Consider the following 21,735-nt stretch of genomic DNA (forward strand, 5'->3'; position numbering starts at 1 on the left):
AGCACCCCTTACTAAAGGGTTGCTAGGAAATACAGGGCAATATATTTGCCTTGTTTATATATGTATGAAAATATGGCAGCCCAAACATAGATGAAAATGTGTTGCTGGTTAAAGCACAGCAGGTTAGGCAGCATCCAAGGAACAGGAAATTCGACGTTTCGGGCCAGAGCCCTTCATCAGGGCTCTGGCCCGAAACGTCGAATTTCCTGTTCCTTGGATGCTGCCTAACCTGCTGTGCTTTAACCAGCAACACATTTTCAGCTCTGATCTCCAGCATCTGCAGACCTCACTTTTTAGCCCAAACATAGTTGCCAAACAGATACCCATTGGCTGGAAAAACCCAGTGAGGACCAAACACAGCAAATCCCAGAAAATTCTCTACCTTTGTTTATCCTGAAGGTAAATTTGGAAATTCCTGACTTCTGTATGTAATAAGTATATTTTACCAAATGGATCAAATTTTATGCATTTTGATACAACTTCCATTTTAGACACAAATCTGAGTGCAAATTTTTCTGGCATAAGTGCTGATCTACAACTTTCATCTCCTGTTCTTTAGCAGTATCTAACTCTCTGTTACACCCACAGCAAAGTTGAATATCCTGTGGCATTTTAGCATTTGGATTCAATGGAGGTAATTTTGACATGCATACAATAGAAGGATTGCAAGTCTGTAATTTTCATCTCTCCCAGTTTTTGTTACCATTGAAGATAGAGTGATGTCAAGTCACTGTTATTCATCTTAGGCTAATGCACAAAGTCCGAATGTTCCCCATTCTCTCTGGGTGATTAGTGCTTATTAATACCACATGCTTTGAAATACATCTTTGGAGTTAAATCTTGGCAACTGTTGGTGGTAATAATTGCACAAATGCTTCCACTAAAATGAAATCAGTATTCAATGCACTCAGTTGTTGTACATGGGCCTTGTTTCAAATTCCAACCTCAAATTATAGGAAACATTCTAAACTGTTTGTTTCTAACTGCTTGCTATTGTCAGCAAACTGTAATGTAACTGGGAATTTTAAAAAAAGTAGGCCATTCAGCCCTCAGAATTTGTTCTGGCATTGCATTGGATTATGACAAATTTGAACGGAAATGATTGCAGCTTTTGAAATCCAGACCTTATTTGAGGTCTGGATTGCGGAAATTTAACAGCAGTGAATGGAAGCACAAAATGGGGACCTGATGCAGCACTATCGCTTGTCAGAGCCTGGACTTTAGTATAATGTTATTTTATAAAAGTAGACTATTTCAAAGAGTTGATTCAATTTATGGCTGACCAGTCTTTCCACTGTTATAATGCCAGGTTATACTGCAAGGACATCACCTCTTATAAATTATAACCGACACAGACTGAAATTATGTAAAGCATCTTTCAGAACCCAAGGACATCCCAAAGGACTTCATAGCTAATAATCGACCCAACCATATTGCAACATTTAGGAACAGCATTAGCTAAACCATGCACAGAATGATCCCACAATCAGCAATAGGATAAGAACCAGATAATCTGCAGACACACAGTTCTTTTCAGTATGTGTTGAAATTTAATATTTATTAACTTGGAGCTTCCAACAATAATTTATATGGGCTTATCAATCAAGAACACAAACTTAGAGCTGAGTTACAAAGTAAAGGGCTATCTACATTTTTTACCTGTATGCTACAAGTGTCAGTTTGGTTTGGTGGTAGAATTTGTGTTTTTAAGTCAGAAGGCTCAAGATTCACAATCACAGAATGTGTAATGTACACTAACATCTCACTGTAGCATTGGGAGAATGTTATGTTAACAGAGGGATCTTAACGTCCCACCTTGCTGTTTAAGTGGATGTTAAAAGTTGCAAGGATTCTGTTTTGATGAATGGAGGAGGTGCTCCTGAATTTGAATGAATATTCATTTTCAGTCACAATTCACGGCAGCTTCAGTGATCTCATTGGTTCGGGGGAGTTTGTTGTGTGTGAAATGGATGCTATGTTTGTCAATAAGGGACAACGAGTGCATTTCAAAAGCAACCTATCAGTTGTGAAGTCCATGCTGACAGTGAACTGATGGGGTTTCACCAACTCTCCGAGCAGGGCATGCTAATGTGTGGTCTGAAATATAGGTGTGTGCAGCTACTATAGCAGAAAGGTCACTGAGCAGAATGTGGAAGCCTGGTTTATAACAACAGGCATCAGTGCTTGGGAGCTGCTACTGAGAGTTAAAGCACAGGAAATTCAGGGGATCTTGGCAACTTGGATCTAAAATTGGCTCCGTGACAGGAGACAGGATGATGGGCGAAGGCTGTTTGAGTGACTAGAGGCCAATGTACAGCAGCCTTGGTAGTATGAGTGCTTGACCCCTTATGGTTTGTGATACATATAAATGATATAGAAGAAAATGTGAGCGTGATGAGAAGTAAGTTTGTGCACACAAAAATTGGTTAGGTTGTTGACAATGAGGAAGCAAGTCTTAGGTTACAGGAGGATATGTGACAGATGGCATTAAATCTGGAAAATGTAAGGCACTTTGGAAGAAGTAACAAGACAAGGCAGTGATTAATGAATGGCAGGGCACTAGAAAGCTCAGAGGGCAGAGAGATGTTGGTGTGCCTGTCCACAGATCCCTGAAGACTGTAGGACAGGTTAATAGCTGGTAAAGAAGGCATATGGGTTCTCGCTTTTGTCAGTTGTGGCGTGTTGAAGCTGTAAAGGATTTTGGTTAGCTGGAGTACTGGGCCACTGTACTCTAGGAAGGATATGTTTGCATTAAAGGGAGTGTGGAGGAGATTCACCGGGATGTTGCCCTGGGATGGAGCAGTTTTGTTCTGAAGAGAGGCTGGATAAGCGTGGGTTGTTTACTTTAGAGTAGAGAAAACTGGAAGAGCACCTGATTGAGGTGTATGAGATTATGGGGATATGGATAGGGTGGATAGGAAGCAGATTTTCCCGAGTGGCGCCTTTGTGGGCGGCACGGTGGCACAGTGGTTAGCACTGCTGCCTCACAGCGCCTGAGACCCGGGTTCAATTCCCGACTCAGGCGACTGTGTGGAGTTTGCACGTTCTCCCCGTGTCTGCGTGGGTTTCCTCTGGGTGCTCCGGTTTCCTCCCACAGTCCAAAGATGTGCGGGTCAGGTGAATTGGCCATGCTAAATTGCCCGTAGTGTTAGGTAAGGGGTAAATGTAGGGGTATGGGTGGGTTGCGCTTCGACGGGTCGGTGTGGACTTGTTGGGCCGAAGGGCCTGTTTCCACACTGTAAGTAATCTAATCTAATCTTGAAGGGTCAATAACAAAAGGCCATAATTTTAAGGTGGGAATGCATTGCCTGGGAGGAAGGTCGAGGTGGAAAACTTCACAATTTCTAACAAGCACTTGGATGAGCAATTAACATATCATTATATTCAAGGCTAGGAAGCCAAGTGCTGGAATTTGGGATTAATGTAGATTGAGTAGTTTTTGTTTTGTCAGCGTAGACTTGATGGTCCAAAGGGACTTGTCACCACATTGTGATTCTAGTGCTGCTAATCTTTTATCTTTGACATGTTATTCTGATTCACATGTTTTGTTTTTTTTAATGAATAAGTGATGGTGAGTTTGCGTAAATTATTCAGGCGTGAGTTTGAACCTTTTGTCCCTTTACACCAAGAAGTTGCAAGGAGAAACTGCATTTCCATTGTTGAGGGATAACTTTACCTAGTCAGCTTTCTATGTTCCTGTGTGTTTTTCATTTTGATCTCCTTGTTCTTTTTTCCCCCCTCCTAATACTTCAAGAATAGAGTGCCTGGATTACATTGTTTTTTAAATCCCCTCATTGCTCTCAAACTCTGCCAGGCCAGTGAATTTTGAAACAAGGGTATTGATTTAGGGAATGGTCACACTTGGCTTTATTTCAGTGGTAATATAATTAGTCATTGAAAAATAAATCTTTTAATAAAATGGCAATTTCCTGTCTACAACTAATAAATTTGAACTTTGAACTTTCCAGGTTGCTAGGATATTTGACGTTTCTGAAGAAGTAAAGCAGCAGATGGGAGTGAGCTCAGGTCTGGAGCTTATTACATTGCCTCATGGGCACCAACTGCGTCTAGATTTAACAGAAAGGTAAACAGTACCAGTGCACTATTTATACTGTGCATAGTATAAGCAAGAATATAATGAAAAGCTACATCATGATGCAGAGTGAAGGAAAAGGGAGGATCAGTGCAGTAAAAGCTAATTAAAATGCCTCCCTTTCTTCACCTCGGTTCAGTTGCTGAAGGTACTGACCAGTACAAGGGTCAAGCCTCCATCTTTGTTCTGTGCAGGGTTAGCTGAACTTAAATATAGTGGCAGCAGGGAATGTCTATGCGATTTGTCTGATGTCAGTGCCAGTGATTGGGAAGGGGGGAAATCAGGCTGCGTTTCTGCTTCTCAGCACCACCTGCTGGAATGTTTGAATACAACATTGAAGGGGAAATTCAATTTGTGGGAATCACAGAATGGGAGTTAGGAGGCAGAGAGCATGGATAAAGCGAACATTGGGGCATGATCATACAGTGATCTTATTACTGGAATCATAACTGCTGTATTAGAGGAGATTGGGAAGAAGTGATGTTTCAGTTTCAAAGAGACTTGGTTAGAGCCCCACCTGGAATTATGTGTTCACTTCTGAGCAATAATCTTTGGAAAGGAAGATATGGTGCTGAAAGTTTGCGATGATGTATCGCTAATTCAGCAGAACAGTAAAGCCATACTATTGAGGTGTGTTCCCTTTACAGACTCTATGGCAAACTAATCACCTTCAACTCAGCAAATTTGGAGTTTAGATCAGAGTGGTGCTGGAAAAGCACAGCAGGTCAGGCAGCATCCGAGGAGCAGGAAAATCGACAGATGCTGCCTGACCTGCTATGCTTTTCCAGCACCACTCTGATCTAAACTCTGGCTTCCAGCATCTGCAGTCCTCACTTTTGCCTAAGCAAATGTGGAGCCTGTTATTTGGCTTTTGGGATTTACATTCACAAAATAATAAGTTAAATACCAGAATAACTCCAGAGCAAGTTGCATAAATATTGTTATATTTAGAGGTGATTTAAAAAAGGCCTTCAAAATAATGGTGGGATTTGAAGGATATAAATAAGACTCCCGTGGGGGATTTAATCCTGTGGCTTTACCAGTCAACAATACAGCTGTGCGCACAGAGTAACATAATTGTTATTTCAAGTTACATTCTCATCTGCTGCACAGTTCCTGCTGTTTCTGTTTCTATATAATTATTTGACAATCAAATTACTCTGGTCTCAGTGATGGGATTAAATCATTGATGGGTTAGAGTGCTGCATTTAGCTTTTGGTCAGGCAGGAGAATTTTAGAGAATGTGATCATCATTCAGCAACCTGCTCTTGATGCACATGAGGTCAGAAATAGCTGTGGTTGTGATGCTTCTTGAGGTCAAATAGCTACTGTCGGTAGTGTATCAATGGAAGGAAGATCAGGTGGAGAATGTGACAGACAGACTGTCTATTCTCTACCACTCCAATCCCACAAAAATTATAATTCCTCTCATGGTATTGTTATACATGACAGTTTCTTAATCTTCAAAGTACAAAGTGGGGAGAGTGATTGAATTCAGCATCCATGTGATCTCCAGGGGACAGTACCAGATGAGAGGTTACTGAGATTTATTTGTTCTCAGGATCTGGACAGTTTGACAAAGTCACACTGCCCAGTGTTCCCAGGCACACTCGGGGCCAATCACAGAGTGAAGTTCAGAGTCAGGTTTACTTGGTAAAAATAGTACATTTGCTTTGCTGAAGGCTGTAGGTAAGCCAATTAGACAGAAACTTGTGTTTACTACCATCGAACTGCTAAAAATGCTCTACTGCCAATTAAATGGTTTTGAAGTGCTTCACTGTTTTAATATAGGAAATGCAGCAGCCAATTTGCACACACAACCTGTCACTATTACTGTAAGCCCCCCAATAGCAGCAGAGATGTGGAGAAACAGATTTGGAAACAGATTTTGGAAAGGTGCAGAAGCCACAGGGTAGTAGTCATGGGCGATTTCAACTTCCCAAATATTGATTGGAAGCTCTTTAGATCAAGTAGATTGGACGGGGCGGTGTTTGTGCAGTGTGTCCAGGAAGCTTTTCTAACTCAGTATGTAGATTGTCTGACCAGAGGGGAGGCCATATTGGATTTGGTACTTGGTAACGAACCGGGACAAGTGATGGGCTTGTTAGTGGGTGAGCATTTTGGTGATGGTGACCACAATTCTGTGATTTTCACCTTGGTTATGGAGAGAGATAGGTGCGTGCAACAGGGCAGGTTTTACAATTGGGGGAAGGGTAAATACGATGCTACAAGACGGGATCTAAGGAGCATAAATTGGGAGCACAGGCTGTCAGGGAAGGATGTCGTTGAAATGTGGAACTTTTTCAAGGAACAGATACGACGTGTCCTTGATATGTATGTACCTGTCAGGCAGGAAAGAGATGGTCGTGTGAGGGAACCTTGGTTGACGAGGGAGGTTGAATGTCTTGTAAGGAGGAAGAAGGAGGCTTTCATAAGGTGAGGAAACAAGATTCAGACAGTGTTGGAGGGATACAGGATAGCCAAGAGGGAGCTGAAGAAAGGGATTAGGAGAGCTAAGAGAGGGCATGAAAAATCTTTGGTGGGTAGGATCAAGGATAACCCCAAGGCCTTTTTATGCGTATGTGAGAAACATGAGAATGACGATAATGAGGGTAGGTCCGATCAAGGACAGTAGTGGGAGACTGTGTATTGAGTCGGAAGAGATAGGAGAGGTCTTGAATGAGTACTTTTCTTCAGTATTTACAAATGAGAGGGACCGTATTGTTGAAGAGGAAAGCATGAAACAGACTGGTAAGCTAGAGGAGATACTTGTTACGAAGGAAGATGTGTTGGGCGTTTTGAAAAACTTGAGGATAGACAAGTCCCCCAGACCTGACGGGATATATCCTAGGATTATGTGGGAAGCAAGAGAGGTAATTGCAGAACCGTTGGCAATGATCTTTTCGTCTTCACTGTCAATGGGGTGGTGCCAGGGGACTGGAGAGTGGTGAATGTTGTGCCCCTATTCAAAAAAGGGAATAGGGATAACCCCAGGAATTACAGGCCAGTTAGTCTTACTTCAGTGGTAGGCAAAGTAATGGAAAGGGTACTGAGGGATAGGATTTATGAGTATCTGGAAAGACATTGCTTGATTAGGGACAGCCAGCACGGATTTGTGAGGAGTAGGTCTTGCCTTACAAGTCTTATTGAATTCTTTGAGGAGGTGACCAAGCATGTGGATGAGGGTAGAGCAGTGGATGTTGTGTACATGGACTTTAGTAAGACATTTGATAAGGTTCCCCATGGTAGGCTTACACGGAAAGTCAGGAGGCATGGGATAGTAGGAAGTTTGACCAGTTGGATAGAAAACTGGCTAACCGGTCAAAGTCAGAGAGTGGTGGTAGATGGTAAATATTCAGCCTGGAGCCCAGTTACAAGTGGAGTTCCGTAGGGATCAGTTCTGGGTCCTCTGCTGTTTGTAATTTTTATTAATGACTTGGAAGAGGGAGTCGAAGGGTGGATCAGTAAATTTGCAGACGATACGAAGATTGGTGGAGTTGTGGATAGTGAGGAGGGCTGTTGTCGACTGCAAAGGGACTTAGATATGATGCAGAGCTGGGCTGAGGAGTGGCAGATGGAGTTCAACCCGGTCAAGTGGGAGGTTGTCCATTTTGGAAGGACAAATAAGAATGTGGAATACAGGGTTAACGGTAGGGTTCTTAGTAAGGTGGAGGAGCAGAGGGATCTTGGGGTCTATGTTCATAGATTTTTGAAAGTTGCCACTCAGGTGGAGAGAGCTTGTAAGAAGGCCTATGGTGTATTAGCGTTCATTAGCAGAGGGATTGAATTCAAGAGTCGTGAGGTGATGTTGCAGCTCCACCTTGGTAAGACAACATTTGGAGCATTGTGTGCAGTTCTGGTCGCCTCATTTTAGGAAAGATGTGGAAGCTTTGGAGAGGGTGCAGAGGAGATTTACCAGGATGTTGCCTAGAATGGAGAATAGGTCGTACGAGGATAGGTTGAGAGTGCGAGGCCTCATTGAAAAGGCGAACGATGAGGGGTGACTTGATAGAGGTTTATAAGATGATCAGGGGAATAGATAGAGTAAACAGTCAGAGACTTTTTCCCCAGATACAGAGTGTTACAAGGGGACATAAATTTAAGGTGAAGGGTGGAAGGTATTAGGGGGATGTCAGGGGTAGGTTCTTTACCCAGAGAGTGGTGGGGGCATGGAATGCACTGCCTGTGGGAGTGGCAGAGTCAGAATCATTGGTGATCTTTAAGCGGCAATTGGATAGGTACATGGATAGGTGCTTAAGCTAGGACAAATGTTCGGCACAACATCGTGGGCCGAAGGGCCTGTTCTGTGCTGTATTGTTCTATGTTCTAAAAAGCATTATGGCAATGTTGTGACTACATAGATATTTTGTTATGCGGGCTAGGATAGATGCTAACCAGAACAGATCCATGTCATGCAATCTTTTGCACCCTTAATATGAGAGTGGACAGCCCTTAATTAAATGCCTTATCCAAAAGATGACACCTCTGACACTGTGGAGCTGCAGTGATAGTCCTGGTTCTTGTTGGATTATGACAGCAAGCTGGCAGGTTTAATAATTATTCCTGATGTAAGCTCACTAATTCTCAGAATTATTGCATTTAATTTCATAACATTGCTTGATTAAAGTTTGAATGCACAACATTAAAGTTGTTAGTCTCAGACTACTGCTTTAAGATACACTGCCTGTATCTGTCCAAAGGTGAGTGGTTGAGGGTGTGAGTGAGGCAGTATTTGAGGATCTGATGGGCTGCCTCATTGTCACTTTCATCTATTCAGTAGATTGCGTGTTACAAGTTTCACTTGCAACATTTGAGCATTTGGTGGAGTGACACACCAGTATAGCACTGAGGTGAGTCTTTCTACTGTAGGAAATGCTTGGAAGAAGCATTATACCTCACAGGTGGATTTAAGACAGTGTGGTACCAGTTCAAACAGCCAACACCACTAAAATCAGAGGTTCTGGTCATTATGAGCTTATGTACTTTGGTAGGAAGAATAGACCCATTGACTATTTTCTAAAAGGGGAAAAGTTTCAGAAATCTGAAGCACAAGGGTACCTGGGAATCCTAGTTCAGGATTCTGTTAAGGTTAACATGCAGGTCCACTTGGCAGTTAGGAAAGCAAATGCAAAGTTAGTATTCATTTGCAAAAGGGCTACTATACAAAAACAGAATGTACCTATGAAGCTAAGGGTCTTGTCAGACCATATTTGAATTTTGTGAGCAGTTTTGGTCCTCGAATCTAAGGAAGGATGTATTGGCATTGGAGGGGTTCTGGAGGTGGTTCACAAGAATGATTCTGGAGATGAAGGGTTTTTCTTATGAGGAGTGATTGAGGCCTTTGGGTCTGTACTTGACAGAGTTCAGCAGGATGAGGGGGGAATCTGATTAAAATCAATGGAATACTGACAGACCTAGGTAGAGTGGACGTGGAGAAGATATTTTCACCAGTAGGACCTGAGGCCCCTTAAAGCCGGATGGTGATGAATCTGTGGAATTCTTTGCCATAGGAGGCTGGGGAGGCCAAGTCATTAGCATATTTAAAACAGGGATACATTGGTAAGAGGACCAAAGGTTACAGGGAGAAGGCAGGGGAATGGGTTTGAGAAACACATCAGCCATGATCGAATGGTGGAGCAGAATGGCCTTACCCTGCTTCTATATCTTATGGTCTTTCCATGTTGCTTTTAGCAGGACCTTGCTATGTGCTTTTGATTGCTACATTCTGACAAATCAAAAGGATATTTAGTTGGCTATAAATATTTGGGATGTCCTGAAATCATGAAAAGCATTATTTGTGTGCACATCCTTCAAATACTTCCTTTACCAACAGCAGGATAGTATTTAAAGGGCTGTTATGATAACTTTTTAAAAGAACATTAATTTGTTTTATGTTATCTTGAAGTTAAAATATTTGACTACCTCATGATTTAGAATTGGCTTACCATCCTGGGATCAGATCAGTAAATAAAACTGCTTTAATTTTCCCAGGTATAATACTCTAGCTATTGGGATAGCTGTGGATGTCTTGGGTTGTACAGGGAGTGTTCAAGAGAGAGCTGCTGTATTAAGTAAGATCATCGAAGTGGCCCTGGAGCTGAAATATTCCATGGGAGATCTGTACGGCTTCTCTGCTGTTATGAAAGCACTGGACATGCCTCAGGTATCTCCTTTCTTGTTGTATTTTGAGCACAAACGTGCCCAGTTTAAGTTAATCGGATTATTACTGAATAGCTTAGGTAAAGGCAAAGTCACCATTGTCCTACTGAACCATAGAGCCTTTTTTAAAAAGAATTTTCAGTCACAGAATTGAGTGTTACTGATTAAGTCAGCATTTATTGCCCAAATGGCAGTTTAAAAGTCAATTAAGCTAGACCAGGTAAGGACAGCTAATGCCTTCCCTAAAGGGCACTAATGAACCCGATGTTTTCTCTGACAATTGCCAGCAGTTTCATGTTCATCATTAGACTCTTAATTCCAGATTTTTATTGATATTAGATTCTGCCATCTGCCATTGTTGCTTTCGAACCTGGATCCCTAGCACATATTCTAGGTCTCTAGCTTAATAGTATAGCAATAATAACCCAAGGCTATTGCCTTCCCAAATGCTCTGATTAAACAGAGAGAGAGAGAGATGATTGGTGGCAGTTTAACCACCTCAGGGAAGAGGAGAGGTTGAGAAGAAGAGACCTTCGTGGTACCCTCAGCCAATGCAGGAATTGAACCCATGCTTTTAGTGTCACTCTGTATTGTAAACCAGAAAGCTAGCCAACTGAGCTAACGTAGACATAGTGAATATTATTGGAATCCTACCTTAGCAAGATTTGCTGATCAGTACCGGAACCATACCATGAAGGAAGTGCCCAAGTTTGATGATTTTTAGCTGATCAGACTAAGTTTGTAGAAATTTCTAAAATGGCTTTCATACTCTTGCCGAAGAAAGAATCAAATGGGATTAGTATAGATTTAGTTTGTTTTTGGGAGTAAAGACTTGATGGGCCAAAGGGCCTGTTTTGTATTTTATAATTCTACAATGTCAACCTCATCTGAGTAGAGGTGACAGCTGAGAATAGCTCCCATTCCAAATTGCTAATCTGTGCCACCAGAAACTCTGTCAGTGTGCAAGTGTGCAGTATGGACAGTGTCTAATTCTGCCTGCCCTCCTCTAATGTTTGCCACACACTAGGAACAAAGTACTGGAGGTAGGCTGTGGCTTTGAACTGAGACAAGAAATTTGGATTTATGCTAGTGTTGATGATTTGCTGTAATTATCATGGGAGACATCTATTCATTCAATACATGTATTGTTCTAATGTTATTTTTTATACCTGCATAGATTACAAGGTTGGAGGAAACTTGGACTGCACTGCGACGTACACACACGAGAAGTGCCATTGTTTATGAGAAGACACTTAAACCATGCATCAAAGCTTTAAATGAGGGAAGAGGTAAGAGTTTAGGATGATTCACCCAGGAAGCAGCAGACCATTTAATCTGATACAATTTAAAACAATGTGGGAGACTTTCGTTCCTAACACTGTCATAGATCTGATGTGGAATAATATTCACTATATTGGACTGGGGTGGACAACGCTAAAAATCACACAACACTAGGTTATAGTCCAACAGGTTTACTTGGAAGCACTAGCTTTCGAAGCGCTTCTTCATCAGGTGGTTGTGGAATAGAATCATAAGACACAGACTTTATAGCAACAAGATTGCAGTGTCATGGAATATAATCTTAAGCTAAATTTGTTTACGTCTTCCATCTTTTAGAATGACCATGTTAGTTCCAGTTCCTTCATATGCAAATCCCAAAAAGTTCTGGGATTTGCATATGAAGGAACTGGAACTAACATGGTCATTCTAAAAGATGGAAGATGTAAGCTAAATTTGTTTAATACTATATTCCATAGCACTGCAATCCTGTTGCTATAAAGTCTGTGTCTATGTTCCACAAACACCCGAAGAAGCAGCACTTCAAAAGCTAGTGCTTCCAAACAAACATACAAGTTTTGACTTCATTCTCATCAGCTGCAGCACAGTTGTTAGTATGCTTGTCTCTGGTTCAGATTCAATTGGAGTAGAGCAATCTAGGTTGACTCTCCGATGCAATAGTGAATGAGTGCTGTACTGTCAAATGTCACCTTTCAGACAAAAAGTTAAATTGATGCCTTGTCTACCCTTCAGGTCCAAGTAAAGATTCCAAAGCACTATTTCTAACTTGGGAGTTTTCCCTTGTATCTTGGCCAATATTATCCTTCAATTGAAATCATGAAATAACAAATTATATGGTCAGTATCCCATTGCTATTTAGGGAAACTAGCTTGTACCAATTAGTTACAACACTCCTACAATGTTGATATCACTTCAAAAGGCCCTCACTGTACATTGTGATGGAATGTGCAGTGATCATGAATGGCACTTGATGAAAAAAATCAATCCTAAAGCTTTAACATCATCTAAGGCATGAGATGGAAGTGGGATAGAATATTCTCCACTTGCCTGGATGGATGCAGTACCAACAAGAAGCTGAACACCATCCAAGACAAGGCACCCCGTCCAACATGTTAAATATTCATTAAGACCACCACGATGCACTGCCAACGTTCAGCAAGGCTTTTTCAACAGCATCTTCCAAGCCCGTAACTTTTATCACCTAAAAAGTCAAAGACAGCAAGCAGATGGGAAAACCATCTGCAGGTTCATCTCCAATCTACACACCATCTTGACGAGAAATATATCACTGTTACTGTTGCAACATCCTGGCATTCCCTCCCTAACAGCACTGTTCATACTGCTACACCACATAAAGCTGCTCATCACCTTCTCAAGGAGTTGGGCAATATTAATCAAAACCTGTGAATCAATAAAAGGTCAAAAATACAAATCAGTCTTTAATTGCAGTTTTCCACCTGCAAAAATCTGCTTCACAAAATCTCAGAGCAGTGCAAGCCAAAATAGAGTTAGTAAAATGAAAATGTTAGTTGTCAATTAACAAATAAAGACACTTCTGAAGAGGGCACACAGAAATTAGGAAAATCCCAAGATCTTTTCTTAGTTAAGGAGTGAGTGGAGAAACGCAAGGTGTAATTTGTGTTGCTAACTTGTTTGAAAGCAGTGCTTTGATGTTGGCTGGATGTCAGATCAGGCCCTGCTGATTGAATAGCTGTCTGACCCTTTGCTTCCTAGGGTTCTAAAGTGAAGAATAAGCACTTCAGTGAGATATCAGTTACCCAGCATGCAACCATTGGTAATCAGTTTCTCTGGCGAAGATTGCTGGAAATAAAAGCACTTGTAGTATTTATGATTAAAATTAGTTTAAAAATTGCTGTGGTGAGATCTTATGCAAAATTGTAAGAAGTATGAAATTGTATCACTTTGAAAGCAGCTTAAAGCATGTTATCTACCACATTACACACACAAAACAAACAACTATGAAATTGCTGTATAAAACTCAGTAGGTCTGGCAGCATCTGTGGAGGGAAAATAGAGTTAACAGTCTGAAGAAGAGTGTATGAACCCAAAATGTTTACTCTGCCCTCTCGCCACAGATGCTGGGCAACCTGCTGCTTTTTTACAACAATTTCTTATTTAACGTCTTGTTGTGATCTGCTAGATTGTTTTGTTTGTTTTACCCCCTTCAGAGGAGATCCCACTCAGTAAGACAACAGTTCCATACATTATGCCTCTCATTACTCTGATGGAACGGGAGTTTGTCACCTTTGAGGCCACTGAGTTATGGGAAAGCATTGATGAGGGCTGTGAAATAATGCTCAAACACCTGGAAATGGCACGCATCTTCACATACAATGCTGCAGTATATGAAGCTAATGCAAAACGGATTCTTGCAGGTGAGGGTCTCGACTATTGAATGGAGAAACATTGCAGTCAGTTGATTTGAGATCAAAATGAGAGAATTTTGATAAGTATTGATGAAACTGAATGTCCACACCCCGCACATGTAACAATATTAGTTTAATTAAATGCACAAAAAAAAAATTAGGTTCTGGAATTCCTATGTCATGAACAACTGCTGTATGATGTTTTCTTAAATAACCAGTTCCACATTCTCAATTTGTTCAGCTGCGTGTTTTTAAATAACTTTACCAAGCAATTCCTGAATTGTTTTTGATATAAGACATTGTCTTATGGGCTCAGGCTTAGAGGGCCAGATCCTGGGTTGTAAATTTTAGATTAGATTAGATTACTTACAGTGTGGAAACAGGCCCTTCGGCCCAACAAGTCCACACCGACCCACCGAAGCGCAACCCACCCATACCCCTACATTTACCCCTTACCTAACACTACGGGCAATTTAGCATGGCCAATTCACCTGGCCCGCACATCTTTGGACTGTGGGAGGAAACCGGAGCACCCGGAGGAAACCCACGCAGACACGGGGAGAACGTGCAAACTCCACACAGTCAGTCGCCTGAGTCGGGAATTGAACCTGGTTCTCTGGTGCTGTGAGGCAGCAGTGCTAACCACTGTGCCACCGTGCCGCCCACAGTTTCTTTGTGAACTGAGATTCTTTTGCCAGTCATGTAGTTTCCTCAGACTGAGGTAATCTACTACTTTGAGAACAATTTATCCTTTCCAGTGCAGGATGGTGACATAATGGTAATGTTATTGGATTAAATCAATGATGGAATAAATCTACCATTAAGAAACTAGCCCCAGTAATCATGACCATGACATTTCCTTGAAGGGTCATTTCCTTGAAGAAAGGAAATCTGCTATCCCAACTTGATTTGGTCTTCGTTGCACACAATGCCTTCAGAAATGCTGAGCAAGCCCAGAGCTGTATCAAATCATTACAGAAAAGCCAAAAGTAAATCATTGTGGGAGTAACGACATCAGATTGACTGCAGCAATTCAAGAAAGTGGCTCACTACGAACTTCACAACAGCAATTGGAGATGGGCAATAAACGCTGGCCATTCCTCCCATTCCATATAAGAATGAAAAAGGAACAAGGGACTATATTTGCTAAAATGTCACAGAGTTAATACCCGATGCTATTAATACAACAACTTGTGGTGGGGAAGAACTACCCTTTGGATTATGTATCACTACAAGTTTTGTCTATTCATGCTGTTCCGTTATCAGCCACACAAAAACATTATCAAACTGAATCTACCCAGGGAGTTCCATGATGTTGCTATACTTTCACATTAGTATGTCTACAGAAAGTTAAGCTAATAAGAGCAGAATAACAATAACTGATAATGACTTTCAATTATATTCCCTGGTTCAGAAAGTAAAAAGTTTGGAACCTCATTCCTTTAGACAATAACAATGTTTTGTAATTTTATTCATTTTTTTTCTTTTCCATCCCTCACTTCTCTCAATCCAGTCTTCTTACCCTCTCTCTTTATACCTGATTTGACTCTAATTTAAATTTCTCATCCGCCCTTCATTTGTTTACTTCTTTGTGGGAAAAGATCTGCCACCCTGCTAGCCCACGATAGGCCCACAAAAGCAAAATTGGCCAATGGTACCAAAAAACACCCAGAATGCCTCAGCAGGGACCAAGCAGGCTGACAAGCCAAACTAGAGAGCACTCGCAGATAAGGGAATACACTTCAAGCTCCCACTAACAATGTCAGAGCAACATAGCTATCCCAAAGCCCCAAGGCTAGTTTCACAACCCAGCAATACCAAAGCCACACAAAGAGCAGGTCAGACAGAAAGGCACCAGCAAGAATGCTGCTCCCAGGACAAGACAATGGAAGCATCTCACCACTTTAGAGGAGATATTAACACCTACCTGTGAAGAGGAATGGAATCATCGATACTGTCAGAACGTTGCATTGTGTGAAGGAACAGGACATTCATCCGATAACTATTTTCCGATAGTATCCTTGTAACTAGATTACTCCATTTCCAGATACATTCTATTTTCCCCATTCCTAATTAGCCTTATTGTACAGCATTATTATAAAAACTGATCTTATCCTCAGCTCTGGGAAGAGAAATTCTTGACTGCCTGAGCAGACTGTCTGTACTATTTCAGCTTAATCAGTTTCTCTTCCTCTATATCGCTACACTAATAAACTGTTTGTCAATTTCACTTTGAACTGTGTTTTATGATCTCTAACTTAATCCTTTGATCTCATATGTTCCTGAGACCCATTTACCATCACTTTGTTCACTAGGGGTCAAAATGCCTGGATGCCTGCCAATTCTTAGTTCACACTTCCAACAACTGTGTACAGAAAAGATTGTGTCCATAAATAAGACAAAATGATGCACCTTATCACTAGATAAAACTATTTATTAACAATGAAGGTCAACAAAGGCTAAGTAGATTGGGCTTGACATTCCTCTCCCCATCAAATTTATCCGTCCATAGATAGGTATTGACGTCTTCTACATCACCTAAATGTATGTTGAATTGCGCCAGAGTTGTTACTTCTACTGCTTTCTCTGGTACTCATTCATACCCTATATTTCTGAATGATCTTACTTCTTTATTCTTAGGTTTCGAGTCAGATGAAGAACTTCTTGAGACATTTCAGACAGAGTTTGCAATGAGGCTGCTGTGGGGAAGCAAAGGAGCACAGGTTAACCAAAGTGAACGCTATGAAAAGTTCATGATGATTTTGATAGCTTTGTCACGGAAACTTGAACCGCCATCACCACTTCGACATGCACAGCACTAAAGATCCCTGGAAAAACAACCTAGAAGATTGTCTGTTGTCGAAGCACACTTCGTAATATATTCAACCATAATCAAGAAACAGTCTGTTTTAGCCACTCACTGCCTAGGACTGGATTTCAGTAGCTTCTGCTTGCAAAAGTTTAACATTCCAAATAAATTCTTAGAAGTAACTAATGGCAGGATAAAATTTGGAAGCACTCCACAGAATGTTCCTGTTGACTCATATTAATCCTTTGAAACATGGTTGCGATGGGTTTTAATTTTCATTAAAAGGTGTCGTGTAGCCAAAATAATAAGGATACTTGGAGGAGATTCTTTGAAAAGACTTTGTAGCTATCCCCAAGTGATAGTTCAGGCCCCATGCCTGAACGTTGCAAGCATGCAATGGGTAAATGGTCAAATGATGTTTCTTTAAATGTTGGTTGTTGTAAATATCAAATAAGAAGGTAATTGCTTTTGCCAGAAGGTTTCAGTCATTTAATATATTTTCTTACTGTAATATCAACCAAGAATGTGTAAATAGATTTATGTAAAAACAAAGACAATTACAAATGATATTTTATGCAGTACTACAGAATTACAGTGCAGAAAGTGTATTAATGTAATCTAGTAAAAGAAAATGCACCATTTCTTTACAATGGCTGACTTGAAGTTTTTTTCTCGTGACTACTGGTTCTCACATGGGCAGTGGAAACAAAGTGAAGGAGTGTTAGACGATGAGTTAGTTGAACCAGAATGTGTTGGTAATTCTGCCCTTATCTTAAAGTTGTACACTGTGCTTTTTTATAAACATTTTCAACTTTTCCATTGAATGTTCTAATTCTGCATTTTATACATACAGTTCCTATAGAAACTTATGATGTAGTTGTACAGCACTCCGTTGCATGTCACAAGAGAATTATGGAGAAAGACCTTTTGCTTCATGTTAATTCATCTATCCAGTGAGATCCTAGTATACTTCCACTAATAAATCTCACCAAGAATCAATGACTTCAAAGGGGAAAGGAAGAGGAAGACAGTGTGCTTACCACCTGCAGAAAATCAGTGATTTCAGGTCCTATTGGGTTCATAATGTCAGATTTAAAATGCTGCACAAATTACACATATTACTATGCCAGCATTTCAGTAACATTTTAGGTAGGAAGTCAGGATAAAACAACAACTATCTGTTGCACACAGGGTGAATAGGAGCTCAGGTTGGATGTTAATAAAATCTGAATTCTGTATGACATACAGCTGTGACACTCTAATAAGACAGACATTAATGCATTTTAAAATAAATAGGTTAACAACTCAGCTAAACTAGAAGACTAAAGAATATTAGTATGTAGCTTTGGAAGACAAGGAGTTGGTTATTTTATTGTCCACAAGCTCAACTTGTTTTAAAGCATGAAAATCGTTACCAGTGCCAAATTTGTGTTTGGTTCATTGAATGCAGCCACAGGATGCCTATACACACAGAAAATCCTGCGCATTATCAGCTTTATGCAGGGAAGATCCATTAACATTGTTGAATAAAATGGCAAAATTAGGATTACTTTCATTTTAAACTGTTACTTGGGCATTTAGGGATCTTGATACTTCTTTTGTGTCTGCCAAAATTAAGGGGTTAAAAAATGGGAAACTGATTTCATAAAACAATTCTAATGCTTCCATCAGCAAGGAACATTAAAATAATTATTTTTATTAAACTTTGATTACTCAAAGTTTACATCTCATCACAAGGCCAAAGACAGCAAGAAGATTTTCAATTAAATTACCAATGTTTGCTGAGTTAGTTGATCTCCCATCAGCTTTTCAAACAGCCACAGTCCCCTCTGACTTGTAAAAGAGGGATTGTGTTCCTGTTCTTCATCACATTACAGAGCATGAACAAATAGATAACAATTCACAGATAACAATTCTCTCCATTTTGCTGCGGGACATAAAGGCATTTTATTACATCCTGCTGCCCCTGCTGTTGCTACTGTGTCCAGCGGCAACTATATCAACAGATGTCAGGGATCAACCCTGGAGATCGCCTTGGGCTGGCTGTGTCAGCATCACGCTGCATAATGTTTTAATGCATTCACCTTTGATTAGTCTGAGACTCCTGAAAAAATGCAAATCTAGCATTACGAATCTTTTATCGTAGTCTTGTTTGTATGCAGGAAATATCAACTTATCTTTGAAACAGCAGGGAATGATGCATAATTCAGTTGAGTGCATAAAGCACAAGATAGATTTCTGAACAAAATGTCACACTGAGAAAGTCAACAAAGTTGCATTTGTGAACATGCTGCAAACATAAAATTAAACCCTTCTTTTGTATATTTAATAGAAATGTGTAGAAGGGAAAGCGGCAATATTTCAAGCATAATGAATTTGCTGTAAAATGATAATGGTGATGTTCTAAGACCAAACAAGTTTTGAAAATAAGTCTTTCCAATGAAAAGGAAAAAGTAGATTTGAAAAAGTTAAGGAACATGTTCTGTTAAATTTTCAGCAAATCTACTTCTCATTGCAGTTGATATCGTATGTCAATGCATTTTTTTCTAAAGTTATGCAATTTCATAAAATAGAAGTTTCAAATATTAAATGTACTAAAAAGAATAGAGAGAAATGGACAAAAAAAATGTGTCATCCTTGGTCTCCATGCGCCACCAGAATTGTACATCTGTGAAGGTGCATTGAGTTGTGCAGAGGTTATAAGATATCAGAATCTTCAGTGGGAGGGGCTTACATAGCAAGGTAAGTTAGGCTTTTGGCATCACTCCTACAACAATCTGTAGATCTGATGTTTGCTATCACTCTCAAAATGATGTGTTGGGTACTTGAATTAACACAAACTTGCTCCTTTATTGTCTTACAACTTACATCACAAAAACTTAATTTCTGGGAATGTCACTTTGCAATCTAAAAGTACAAACCTCTCCACTTCCTGCCTTCCTACTCATGCTGAAAAATGGTTCCATTGTGTTTTACCTATCATTACTACTTCCTCCACTCTAAGGTGGCCAGATATTTTGGGTGGAATGTTGTTGAACTATTGCCTGATATCTCTCTAGCTATCGATCAATCTATGCTGAAATACCAGTTACAGGAGTTCGAGGAATGAGGAGCTAACCAATCACAGGTAATGTCAGGAATGGTGGTATGTGGTGGGGATCAGGAGGAGTGGTGTAGGGAGTTAGCAGCAAGGGGCGTGGGTGGCTGGGGGAACGGTTATCATTGATTTCCAATTCCTCAATCAGAAATCTTATCATGTGGCTTGAAAATCTACGTGCACCATATCTGCTGTTTCCCACGTCCACTTGGCCTGTTTATATCCTCAAACAACACTAATAAATTTGTCAAATATGGTATCCTGTTTGTAAACCCATGTTGACTTTGCCCATTTTGAATTTTGGTTTTTTAAAATGCCCTGCTAGTTTTTCCTCAGTAGATTTCAACATTTTCCCAATCTCAAAGGTCAGGCTGACTTATAACTTTTTCCATCTTGAATAAGGGCATTACACCTGGGGTTTTTTCCAATCCAAATGGGATCTCTCCAGAATCTCAGAAATTTTGAAGTTAGGATTAGGATCTGATAAGGTACTAGGAGAAAGTGAGGACTGTAGATGCTGGAAATCAGAGTGAAAATGGTGCAGGAAAAGCACAGCAGGCCAGGCAGCATCTAAGGAGCAGGAGAGTCGATGTTTTGAGCATAAGCTCTTCATCAGGAATGTGATGAACAGCTTATGCTCAAACATCGACTCTCCTGCTCCTTGGATGCTGCCTAATTGGCTGTGATTTTCCAGCCCATGCTTTTGACTCTGATAAAGTATTGTCTGACCACGGTAGTGGCAGCAGATTCAATCATGGCCTTTGAAAAAAAAACAAAGACAAACATTTGAGAACCACAGGGAAAAACAAGAAAGTGTCTAGCAGGATCATTCTTAAAGGAAGCCACCACTCTAAGATTGGACATCAAGAGGCTACACAATCTGAAGTTCTGTATCATCTGAAGATGTTGAAATTGTGCCTTGTATACCCAAGTCATTCAGTAACTGCCCAGACTTTCAAGATAATTACCAGTGAGACGTATGAGCCTTAAAGTGTGTCAGAGCCCCAGGATCCTTGTGAGGTGAGAGAATCAAAGATTGTTGGGGTATAGGTGGGAATGTGGAATTCAAAATATAAACAAATTAGCCATGATTTTATTGAATGGTGGAATAGACTCAAGGTACTGAATGGCCTATTTATACTCCTGAATTGGAAGCTTGTACATAAACTTATTGAAACATACAAGATTCTAAGCAATTTTGACAGGTTGGATGCTGAAAGGTTGTTTCCTCTCCTGTGCATGATCAGAACCAGCGAAGAGGTCACCCATTTAAGACAGAAATTAGGAGAATCTTTTCTCTTGATGGTTGAGTAACTGTGACTGGTGGAGCGAGGGATGTTTATTATTTTAAGGCAAAAGTGGATAGATTCTTCGAGTCCTTTATAAGTCATTAGAATAAGTAGGAATCTGGGGTTGTGGCCATAAGATGATGTACCGTAAACAGAAGAAAAAATTGTTGGAAAACTCAGCAATTCAGTCTGTGGACATTCCTACTAGAGAACAGGCAAAACTTGACCTACTCTTGGGAAATAAGACAGGGCAGGTGACTGAGGTGTTAGTGGGGGAGCACTTTTGAGCTAGCGACCATAATTCTATTAGTTTTAAAATAGTGAAGGGAAAGGATAGACCAGATCTAAAAGTTGACATTCTAAATTGGAGGAAGGCTGATTTTGATGGCATTAGACAAGAATTGTCAAAAGCTGATTGGGGGGCAGATGTTCGCAGGTAAAGGGACAGCTGAAAAATGGGAAGTCTTCAAAAACGTGATAACAAGAGCCCAGAGACAGCATATTCCTGTTAGGTTGAAAGGCAAGGCTAGTAGGTGTTGGGAATGCTGGATGACTAAAGAAATTGAGGGTTTGGTTAAGAAAAGGAAGGAAGCATATGTCAG

The 21,735-nt window shown here is 40.4% G+C and overlaps 1 protein-coding gene across 4 annotated transcripts in view; it reads left to right on the forward strand.

Annotated features, from left to right (window-relative positions):
- bcar3 (BCAR3 adaptor protein, NSP family member) overlaps positions 1–17,523 on the forward strand; it is a 178,659-nt gene extending 161,136 nt beyond the window's left edge. For 2 of the 4 annotated variants that reach the window (XM_060830583.1, XM_060830584.1), the window contains 5 exons: positions 3,969–4,084; positions 10,085–10,256; positions 11,430–11,541; positions 13,741–13,947; positions 16,579–17,523. In XM_060830583.1, the coding sequence (XP_060686566.1) occupies positions 3,969–4,084; positions 10,085–10,256; positions 11,430–11,541; positions 13,741–13,947; positions 16,579–16,760 (789 nt within the window). In that variant the 3' untranslated portion in view covers positions 16,761–17,523. The remainder of the gene's footprint in view (positions 1–3,968; positions 4,085–10,084; positions 10,257–11,429; positions 11,542–13,740; positions 13,948–16,578) is intronic. The other 2 variants (XM_060830588.1, XM_060830585.1) reach the window with 1 other exon arrangement.
- Positions 17,524–21,735: the final 4,212 nt, after the last annotated feature.

This window comes from Hemiscyllium ocellatum, chromosome 9 (genome assembly GCF_020745735.1).
Source record: "Hemiscyllium ocellatum isolate sHemOce1 chromosome 9, sHemOce1.pat.X.cur, whole genome shotgun sequence".
Taxonomy (NCBI): domain Eukaryota; kingdom Metazoa; phylum Chordata; class Chondrichthyes; order Orectolobiformes; family Hemiscylliidae; genus Hemiscyllium; species Hemiscyllium ocellatum.